This window comes from Dipteris shenzhenensis, chromosome 19 (genome assembly GCF_047967505.1).
Source record: "Dipteris shenzhenensis isolate YYH24624 ecotype China chromosome 19, Dip_SZ_1.0, whole genome shotgun sequence".
Classification (NCBI taxonomy): Eukaryota; Viridiplantae; Streptophyta; class Polypodiopsida; order Gleicheniales; family Dipteridaceae; genus Dipteris; species Dipteris shenzhenensis.
Window position 1 is genome coordinate 5,459,080 of NC_141614.1, and position 11,692 is coordinate 5,470,771.

Below are 11,692 nucleotides of genomic sequence, written 5' to 3' on the forward strand. Positions count from 1 at the left end.
GCACCCAAGCTAGTGCCATATGAGATTGAGGGGGAGGAGCTCGAGGAGACGAGAGCACTATGGATCAGCAATGAGATCCGTCATCAAGATACGGCTGAATGAGAGACATGGAGACCACACACGACACGTGGGGCGACCAGAGCACGCACAATTGAGGTTCGACCTATCTCAGTCCTCAAAGGAGACCGCCAGAGACGAGGCATTACTCGTGACGAGGCATTACTCGTGATGTAGCCCACTGATACAGAGGTCTAGAAGAGTGCATCCCTCGCCACCATAGGAGATAGCCCATAGACACAGATACGTGATCTTTGCATCACATTAGAGGGTCATCAGGGAGCCGAGTTATATGATGTACTTAGCTCTGGCTCTGAGCAATACTTGATTACTCTTTTTCCTACTATTTTGTACTAGCTTTTTGCATTCTTAGCACTTAGTACTCAGCAAGGGCCTTAGTGTGTCCTTTGCTTTCAGCCCACTGTGGCTTGTATGGGTAACATATATTTTGTACTTTGTCTCAGTGACCCTTGAGGTCTCCCGAAGACGTTAACACACCTTTCTTTCTTCCTTTCTTTCTAGCAAGATCCCTTGTGGTAAAACCACCATCTTGATTTGATCTAATCTATTTATGTTGTTTCTTTTTGCTAAGAGTTGAACACTTTTGAATAGATTCAATATTGCAAGCTCGTATGCTTTGTACTTTCCCACAGAAAGAGAAAGTAAAAGGAAAAAGCTCATATGTGGGCATGTATGTGGCTTCAACAAATAATAAAAGGCCACCAACAATTAACATTTTAAAAAACTTTAACGACATATTCATATTCTTCTTGCAAGTAGCTCAAAGCCATACCATCCAACCTAGATATTGGAGATGATATCGTACTCAACATATCTCTCTTCTCTCTCTCTCTCTCTCTCTCTCTCTCTCTCTCTCTCTACTCACACACACACAATAATTTTGATTAGTAAATGTATCTCACACACACAGACACTTATTTCTTTACACACACACACACATGTATACTTCCTCAACTATGAATTATTGTTTTATGTACCCCTTATGAAATCTTCCCTTTACACTCTCTTTTTAACCACCCCACACATCAAGCCCACTAATCCTCCCATACATCAAATGCCTTCTCAATCATGCACTCATTCGCTCCTTACTCCACATGTGATTTAAACTTTTTTTAATTATCTAAGAATCCATATGGGTGTCTATATTTTTAGGTAAAGCGATACAAGCTAGGGAAAACAGGCATTACCTGTCTATATAAACATAACTATGATGTTCTAATACCTAGTTTGTTTGGATGGTGGCAGGTAAGTGGACCCCGAACTCAGAACCTAGACTGCTTGAGGATTCGGCATCTTTTTTCAATATTGCGAGGCTCACTTACGTAGAAAGTGCATGCTCCATCATCAGGAGGAGTCCAAAGGTCTCATCAGAGAAGGAGAATGGAGATATAAAAGTATAATGGAGAGGGGTTTTGGGAGCCTACTATGCACATCTAAAACTCCGTTCAATTTGATTTGTCATTTGGGCTAGATCTATATCATCATACATGTGATCAAACCTCCAAATGTCCAAACCTCCAAAGAGCTATGCATGTGGTTACACAATCCCATACATATGGGAGGGATTCCCTTCAATTATGATGGCTATAGAAAGAGTTATACTATAGCCACATGACATTGAGAAGTTGACAAAACATAGGGGATGTTGACTCCTTTGCTATATACAATGCCACACACAGTTGAAGGGGTGTCTTTTCAACTAGGTGTGGCACCACACATAGTGAAGGGGTCAATTAACATTGTCCCATTACTATGTACTACCTTATTGTTGGAGCATACTTACCTTTAACTTGCTTTTGATTTTTAGACAAAATCTTTCTTATTTTGGCCATGCAACTCCCTATCACTCAAATGATCACATGCCTTAATTTGGGAGAAATATCTTCTAGTCACTTACTAGTCATTGTGTAGCTTATTAGTCACATGTTACTACTAAGATGATGAATCTATTACCCTATATGTGGCTAGTTATGGGATTTACTTCTTTGGGCCTATGTGAAGGCTCAAATTTGCAACATGGTCAGGTATACTAGGAATCTTAAACAATAGCACATCACCTCCTCTTGCACAATGTCCAAGAAGCCCTAGAAATAAGGCTATAGAGTTGAGCAAATATGACCTGCCTTTTCTTTCTTCAAAGTCTTGAAACTCACTTAAACTTTTTGCATTTGACCTATGCATGTGACTTGCTCCTTCCCATGCCCATGTAGCCAAATCAAGTATGTCAACGTTAGCTTACAAAGCTAGACTTTTGAAACCATCCTCAAAATATTGTCCTTCTTATGCTCTATGTTGCAATTAGGACTTTCATAATCTTCACTATAGTCTTGGTAAACATGGTAAACATCATCAAATAAGTTAGTGCTTTATTGAGGAACTCATACTTGAGTTCAATGTCAAAATTAGCTTGCAACAAAGGTGGACAACTGTGTGCAACACAATACACATAGTGGAGGCTATCTTATTAATTCATGTTGCCTTTTTGTTGGAGTACTTTTTATTATGCTATACCACAAATAGTGAGGCAAGTAATGTTGCCTTATTAGTTCATGTTGCCTATTTTTGGGAGTGCCTTTTTATTGTCTTTATGAATTCAAAAGGTGTGAAGCAATATGAATGCTACTTATGCTTTTTAAAATCAAATAATAAGTGGTCAAGGACCAAAACCTTTTATCAACAATGATCAAATGCTATTGCTTGCAATTGAAACCAAAACAATAAGGGGCAAATGCCCTATGCTTATTATGTCATACAAATGAGTGATTGAAATCTAAATCACATGATTTTGATCATACCTACTTGCTATTTGAAAAGGGAACGTTTCCTACAATCCATGACAAGCACACTACTCAAATGTGTTATAAAATCATGCTGTCTTTGTCGGAGGACTCTCTATTGCCATGATCTTTCTTGGTCTTGAAATGTTAGAAAAGAAAAGTGACACTATCTGAAGTTGCATATATGCTCCTTCTTCTATGTTGAGACCTAAACAAGATTAAGATGAGGCCTTCTCTTTACAATCATGCTTCCTTTGCAACCACCATTATCAATGCAAAATGCAATGGACTAGAAGTCTTTACAGACACCCTCATTAGTCAATTCATGTCCTAGCAATGCTATTGTCTTTATTCTTCCTATGTAAAGAGTTTTGGCCCATGTTTGGAGGGAATCTTTATGTATACTCAATCACTACAAGTGTAAGATGTAGTCTTTACCCACTTTTTGAAAAATGCTATGATGGGTTTTAGGCAATGTAAGATGCATCTCTTTTAAGAGTATGTAGTGTGACCATGGAAGTAAAGCACCCTATGTGGGATTTTATTTTATCTATCCCAATGGAGAGAGTAACAATGTACTTTTCATCCTAAATTGCACATACTTTACAAGTTAATATATCTATATTTGGCTTATGTTGGAAGAAGCCTATTGAAGTGATCACACACTGCATTGCAAAACTCAATGAGCTCCTTTAGATTCTAGAAGATGGGATATTGTGGAAGCCATTTAAAGATTAAGGAGGATAATGAAAGATTAGGGAAACACAAAATCTTCCTCCAAAGTGCCCACTAGCAAACAATTCATAAAGATTCTTGTCCAGCTAAAATGCTAAAAAAGAAAAACATACATTATCTCACAACATTCTAGGTTGAAACTATTGGAATCATGTACTTTCAATAAAGCTTCACATATACTTTGAGAGAGAAAGTGTCGGAAAAAGCTAAATGCATCATAAAATGTTCTTCAAACAAGGTCACATTAATGCATTATCAACGTGCTTCAATAGGGCCAAATTGATGAGATATATAATGAAAGGCTTAGGATGGGATTGAGACCAATTAAGCAATAAATGTGATATCATGGGGGAGTCACATATTATGCATTATGTGGTAATCCTCCCACCATTGCAATTCTTTTACACTAGCTTCATTTCAACTTATGTTGTCACTAAAAACAAGATGACAAGCAATGGGGTGTATGCAAATTAAGGTGGACTCAAAAAGCATGTCTAGGACATTACCTTTTGGGTGCTCTAAAGTGACTCTCCTCTTTGTGTTTTAAATATATTTTTGAGTCTATGCATAATTTGGCAAGAGGATTTTATTCTAGAGAATACATGTATGTGCATAAGCTAAAGTTTATTTCCTTATTTTATTGAGCAAATTGCCAACAATCATGCGATGCAGCATGCTGGTGAATTTTTTGTGCTTAGTTTTTTGTTTGAGTGCACATCTTTTTTAGGACAAGGTTCACAATATATGATAGCTAGCCTCCCCATAATGGTGTTGTGGTGGTACGAACTAGTTGAGGAAATAGACGAATAGGCTTCAAGTAGGCATCTTCAAAAGTTTTGGTAGGTAATTGCAATGTAGCTCATGCAACATATGAATTGAACAAGAGTCCCGACGTGCATGCAATACATCTTGCATTTGATTCCTATATCAGCCATTGAGGTTGTTGGGAGTGCTCCAATAGATATGGAGCCTCCTAGCTGCGTGGATGACTCTTTTTCTTCTATTCGTTCTTGTCAATTGGTTGGAATCCCTTCACGTTTTTTCAATGCCAGTCTTCATTAGGTCTTCACTCTACCACCATATGGGTTAACAGGTACAACTAGACCCTAATTCTTAAAAATAAGGCACCTAGGTGGTAGGCATTTAGTTGGTTTCCTTTTTTCGACAAGGTTTTTTGTCACTACATGTGCGATTTCATGAAAGTGTTATTGAAAAATGCAAATCAAGCAAAAAGTTGCATGATTACATAAAAATGCAATCCTTGGCACTTATACACACTAAGCACCAGGTACTCGGGTCACTGTTGGCCAGTTGAGAGGTGAGTAAAAGTGCTCAAAAGATGATCAAGAAGTGCTCTAACATTGCAAAAACCACTTTTTAACAGCTTTTGAAATGACTATTTCAACAATTTTTAAAACTTCTAGAGCACTTCTTTACCCCTCTTCTCTATAAAATGAAGAGAAGAGCATGACTTGCTTTAGCAAAAGTGCTAAAGCAAGTATGATTTTGTTACCTATGTAGAGTCATGTCCTATATAGAAGGAGTGCTAAATTAGAGTATGACACTATTATACTTAAATCAATGCATAGGCTGCTCTATCATTTTTTTGAATGTTAGAATGAAATTTATTTTAACAATTTTACTACATCGAGTCATACTCTATTATAGATGCATCTTGAAATATAATAACATCATGGATTGAATGATATTTGTGATAAAGCAGAGTATGACTGCTATCTATGCAAAGTCACACTCTATGCAGATAAGGTGCTAAAGTAGAGTAAAAATCCATTATACTCAAATGAATAGACATTATACCTCATCACTTCTTAGGATTTCATAATGAACTCTCTTTTATGGGTATGAAGATCCAACCGATGAGCATAGCAATCTATCAGCGAATGTGTAAAGGCTTGTCTATCAACATGCTCTACCCATGTGCAACTAGTACACACAAAAGAGAGAGAGGGAGAGAGAGAGAGAGAAGAAGAAGAAGAAGAAGAATATATTATCGTCCTCTGAAGACCAAAACCGGCCTATGGGACCTGGGCAATACAATATCACAAGTACATGAAAGCTCCTCCCGAAGATGGGAGGGTGGAAAGAGAAACCACCTTCTAGGATTCAGGTGGATTCCTATGCTTAAAGAGAGAGAGAGAGAGAGAGAGGGATGAGAAACAAAAGTGGGCCACATAAATGCAAGCACATCACTGCCAATAAAATGATAAATACCATCGGTAAACATACAAAATATCACTAGCAATAACAAGCAAGAAACTACCAAGAAATATCCTATGACCAGTGGTAATACGAATAATATTGGCACAAAATTTATTGTGGACAATATGCCTATAACTAACAATACTACCACCAATATTTACGCATTAACCATCAGTAATGCTCTTTTACCACCAATAGTGATACAAATATGGACGGTATAATTGCCACCACTTTTATATAAGCACGCCAATGGTTTAAGCTTAATTGCTTTTTATTTGAAAGATAAGTCTCCTCTGCAATTGTTAGCCCCATGCTAGGGCCTAGCCCATAGGGTAATCCTTGGCCCCTATGCTCACAAGGCAATAGAGCTAGATGGAACCACCCCAAGGGTCAAGATGGTTTTTGTAATATATAAAAAATCACACAATATGTCTCATGCATTGTACTTTGTACACCACATGTTGCACTAACACATGGATTTTTGCATATGTAGATATTGTATCCAATATAAAAATTTACAAAGTTTTTCCATTTCCACATAGTTTTTCCTACAAGCAACAAGATAGAAGGTTTCGTTGGCACTATGTGTAAGCATGTGATTAACATCAAAGCAAAACAAGCTTGTTAACCAGGTGCTTTTGTATTGTAGCTAAATAGCTTGAAGAGAGAGATGGAGAGCATAATACAAAGTATGGACAAGCTACAAAATTTTAAGGTAAAGATTTTATATGACTCTAAGGTAATGCTTGAAGGGGATGCCTTAAACTGTGAGCCGGCCAACATGGTGGATTGGGAGTCAGATGCAATCCTTTGGATTGAGTCCATAGTCAACAATGTGTACATACGATTTCAAGAGATGAGTGCTAAAGGATCGTCACTTACCGCGGATCTCATAGAAACAAAGGTGGAAGAATGGAATAGAATATGGGCTGATTGGAAAACTAACTTCCTTTGATCGGACAAGAAGAAGAACGAAATTCAAAGCGGGGAGAGGAAAGCATTCTTGACATATATATTGCACACGCCCAAGTTGAGTAATTAGAGAAGGAAGGCACTACATTTTTTAGACATAGGGTGCTTGGAGGTACCACACAAAGGCAATGAGCTAGTCACATAAGAAATGTGACTTTTAGAACACATCTCATGGAGTAAGAGATTTTTTGGGGAGAGCAGATTGGGTCTAGAACGAACCAACAAGACCCTGTATAAGATTCATCTAATAGGTTGCCTAGGTTTCAATCAACAGAGGTGGTATGCTGTGCCAGTAATACAAGGGCAATTCTAGTATGTGCAAACCAAAAGCATGAAGAGAGGGGGCATGCGAGGAATTCTTGTGAGAGTTATTGTTGCAACTAGAGAAGAGCCCATGTGGACCATCACGCCATATTTAAATGGTGGGATTTTTTCCTCCACATACCATACAATGAAGGGTCCTTTAGGCGATACGTTGATTTGTACTTAAAGGGAGAAGTAGAGAGGAGGGTGCATGCAGAAGGAAGGTTTGAGGATATAATTATTGGATAGGGAGATGTGCTGCAAATAATAATTTTTGTTTGCATGAATGCCCATGCTCTCTTGTAAGGACTAGTACGATTACATTAGGTCCAATGGTTTCACATAGACTTGCACTTGGGACACATTGATTTGGGCATGGCACAAGATATTACAGAGGAGTGCAAAAAGGCCTTTAGAAATGAAGCGGTTGCAAGATAAAAGTTCAAAAGATTGGCATCGATAGATTTGTAATCATGAGCAAGAGCCTGCTCAAATACTTTGGCTTGCCATAGAGTTGCAAGTTTTTGCAAGAAGAGAAAGATATAATCCAGAATCAGACATTTATTCCGGGTTGGATCATCAAGGAAATGTTCCAGCTCTTTTTAGATGCCTGTAAGTATTGGACTTTGGGTCTTCATATGCCTGTAAATATTGGACTTTGGGTCGAGTACTTGCGAAAGGAATCAAGAAACACATCAGCAAAAGAATGATGGCAAACGACACATCAGAGAGCCTTACACATGCGTTTGCCATGCAAGGATTCTAATTCTTTAGTTGGGATGGGGAGTTGCTAGATTAGCCAATTGTAATAGAATACAATTGGTTGGTACATACATTTGTCATGATGATGTAATGAAATCAAATTGGAGTCTCATTTTTAAGGGTCTTAGTGATCTCATACACTTTTGTTTTTTGTGAGATCTCACACACACACACACACAACGTCCAAATTGTCAACCAACCTCAAAAGAGTTGAAATACGTTTGCAACCCCAGCTCAATAGGCGTTCACTTAAGAGACATTCTTCATGAAAACCACAACCGAACAACCACCGGCTCCAGTAAGCAGTTGCTTCTTCGTCTTGAAATGTAGATCCGCGACGCTTATGCGGGCTCTTTTTAATTTGATCTGGGTGTGTGTATCTCCAGTTTGTTGAGGTTTTCGGGCCTAATGGACAAGCTTATCGATTTGCGGCTGGAACCAAGGCATTGTTTGCAGTTGACCGAATTAAAATTAAGCTGGGCGAGAATATACTCTGTATACAAGCTCAAAAGGCAGGCGAAGAGTCGGTGGAGTTTGGCCCGGACGCTGAGTTAGTAAATTATGGTCACGATTGGGTCTTACGCACAGTGGAAGGAGGTATGTGATCTCAAATAACATCGGAGGTACTTGATATTTGTCGTTTGGCATCGATTGGAGGCCATTCGAATTATTCGTGTTTATTGACAGAGAGGAATCCTCGTCTGACCTTGCAACTGACGGCGGATACCTCGGGGAATCAACGCTTCAACCCAAAACAAGTGGTAACAATCCTCCAGTTCGTAACTCTATTACTAATTTCTTCACTAATCCGAGCCTTTAACTAGCGCCCTTTGTTCCCATTCAGGATCTGTCTTCTCTTTATCCCGGAGGAAAATTGCCTCGAGGTCGGAAGCCTGACTTTACGTTTGAGTATTTCGGAAAGATTGCCCTCTGTTTCTTGTTTATGCTGCTCCTTGGGGCAATTCTGAAAGCGTTCTTAGAACAGTTGCCTACTTTCCCAAGCTCCCACGCGTTTGTCAGCGATGATGGGCATGAGTTTTAGTTGCTTCATTATGATATATTATCCTCTTATCAAAGTTTTTTTGTTGTTGTGAATATTAAATTCCTCAACATGAAAGATCCAAAAAATACATGTTCTTAGTTTTCCCTTTTCTTTCTCTTTTTCTTTTTAGAGAGAGAGGTGTGTCGGGTGATGACATCTTGGATCACCATGCACCAAGATAACCTGAGTGGAAAATTATAACAGGTATCGATATTTGAAGTCTATATGCTCTTCATGCGCGTCTTTCTAAACACACCCGACTTAGGCACTAACCCAGTATATGCTCTATTTAGGATCAGGTCTAAATTGTCCCTCTACTTTAGCATGGGATATCCCCACCTGTGAGCCCCCCAAATGAGGATTGCATGGGGGGTGGACATCATCGGATAATAGAAAGGGTCATGGGGCTGCCAGGGGCTGCCATGTGAGCAGTAGAGAAAGGGAAGTACCATGCAGACTTCGGCGCCTGAATGATTGTACCCAGGCGGGAGGCTCAGGTTCAAGCAAGACTCTGAAGGACTGTACCTAGGAGGGAGGTTCAGGCGGGTGAATGACACTCTGAACTTTATTTTTTTCAGTTCATTGTCATGGCCAACAGATATCAGATCCTTAAGTTTGGTGAGTTGGGCAAGCTTGATGGGGCCAATTACCAATTATGGAAAATGAAGGTTCGAAGCCACTTAGTGTTGAGGGAGTCATGGGAGATAGCGAATGGGAGGGAGTTGATGCCTCAATCCACCGTCACCACCCCAGCCACATCAACTACAGCAGCAGTGCTAACACCAACGGCTGTTTTAGTGAGAGCATGGCAGATCCGTGAGGCGGAAGCCTTGGCTATCATTGTGGGTACCACGGCGTATGCGGTGCTTCCTCATATACAGATGGTGAACAATTCTTTCGAGGCTTGGACAATACTTGGGGACATCTATGAGATCAGTAACAAGGTGAGGGTCTTGGACCTCGAGACAAAGTTGTATGGCATGAGCATGGATGAAGGGACATCAGTATAGGAACACATCACCAAGATGAAGGTCGTGCAGGATCAGCTGGCAGCAGTTGGTCAAAGGAGGAGCCCGACTAGGATGGCAAGGCTGCTGTTGGGAATGCTCCCTGGAGCTATAGTAGTTTTGATACTACGATGATTGCAGGGCAGAGGACGGCGTGAGTGACTTTCAAGGAGGTGGTTCCATTGTTGCTGCAACAAGAAGCTCGGATGGAACGGATGATAAAGACCTAGCAGCTCAGGACAAGAGCAAAGGCAAGGGCAAGGGTAAGCCTGGCAAAGGGAAGCCCAAGAAGGACAAATCTGACGAAGGAGTGGACTCTTCAGATAGCATGTGGGCTCAGAGATCTAGAGGTGCCAGGCAAACAGTAGGAGAGCTTTGGTAAGATCAGAGGACCACGGATTGGGGGGACTCTGCATCTCTATTGTATTTTGTCTAGTTTTGGGCGAAAATATATCATCTTGGATTCTATATTTGTCTTGGATGCACGGTCTATTTACTGGCTTGCAAACACATCTATGATTGTGAAGTACAGTTCAGAAGTTTGATTCCGTAATGAAACACTCCGTTTGTAATTCCTGGGCTCATCTATATGTCTTTTGCTACGGGATACCCTCTGGTGGGATTTCATTTCTAATATGGGACACCTGAGTTTTTCAAAGCTACACTTTGCTAAAGGGCGTCATTTTTGGGTAATATATGGCTCATGAAAGATTGGAGTTCAATGCCTTCCAATTTAGCCATAAAGTGAAGCAGCAGCACATGTCTCTGAATGATTAGGTGTGTACTTTGGGAGCCATGCTTAGCTGTGGTCTATGCCTCTGTGGGATGGGATGTCGGGTAGCTCTCTCTTGACATTACATTGCTTAAAGCCAGGTTAGTGCTAGGCTTTGCTGTGTCTTATAATATGGTTTCAGAGACAACCTTGATGTGTGAAGGATTGCACTCATTCGACCTGCAACAATAACAATGCAAGTTGCTGCAAGAGGAAACAGGATTCAGGTTCCTTGAAACTTGGGCTGATTCATTCGAGTGATAAGCTTTGGAGGTTGTGGATAGTGCCACTGCACCAGGAGGGTTGAGATATTTCGGAAACTCGTGAACTCAGCCAGGTTGTGTGTATGAAGATTGTTCTCTGCATTGACATGTTGGAGACGAGTTTAGACATATCACCCTGCCTATTTAGAATGTTTGGCAATGCGAGAATGTGCTGGAGAGCCTAATTGGCCCCATTGCAGGGATATGCTCAGGCTAGGCTTGCATGTGAATGCATGCGTGAATTGGTTCAGGTGGATCGGTCTTGCATGCATGAGATACTGAGTGCAAAATAGCATGTGTGGTAGTTGGGGCTGATGAGTTTCATGGAAGATGGAAAGAAGAGTGGTAGTACTACCATGCCAGGAAAGTTGCAGAAAGTAATCGATTGCACAACCATCCTGCAGGCATGCTTACCTATTGAAACAATGCATTGGGGAGATGCAGGGCTAGCATCTGCAATTATGAAACTGCCATGGCGCAGTGTTTAGAGGGCCTTTTTTAAAAATTGGTTCACCATTGTGATTTGTTAATAGCACATCTTTACTTCTAAATTAGGAGTGCAGTTTGATCTCCATGGTCTGTTCTTGTGCTCAGTTCAATGTTGCTGAGCTCCTTGTTGGGGTAAAGGCACATTGCCACCCCTTTATTAAAGATATGACACCTATGACAGTCATAGGGTGAAAAACCTAATCCTAATAAAACTTATGAGTTTGTGGTGTGGCTCATCACTTCACACCCGCATCTTTTGTGTCACCTCTCTC

At 40.2% G+C, this 11,692-nt stretch overlaps 1 protein-coding gene across 3 annotated transcripts; it reads left to right on the plus strand.

Moving 5' to 3' along the window:
- Positions 1–8,022: 8,022 nt before the first annotated feature.
- Positions 8,023–11,419, plus strand: LOC147889968 (maltase-glucoamylase, intestinal protein). 3 transcript variants are annotated; one of them, XR_015542731.1, is made up of 5 exons: positions 8,023–8,145; positions 8,234–8,444; positions 8,535–8,608; positions 8,692–9,093; positions 9,183–11,419. XR_015542731.1 is itself a non-coding variant. In XM_087390641.1 (4 exons), exons 1-4 carry the CDS (start codon positions 8,113–8,115, stop codon positions 8,887–8,889), a joined length of 516 nt encoding a protein of 171 aa, XP_087246767.1. In that variant the 5' UTR covers positions 8,023–8,112; the 3' UTR covers positions 8,890–11,419. The 3 variants fall into 3 exon arrangements, 2 of the variants coding, with proteins under 2 accessions (XP_087246767.1, XP_087246766.1); XM_087390641.1 differs by having other exon boundaries at positions 8,692–11,419; XM_087390640.1 differs by having other exon boundaries at positions 8,291–8,444; positions 8,692–11,419.
- Positions 11,420–11,692: the final 273 nt, after the last annotated feature.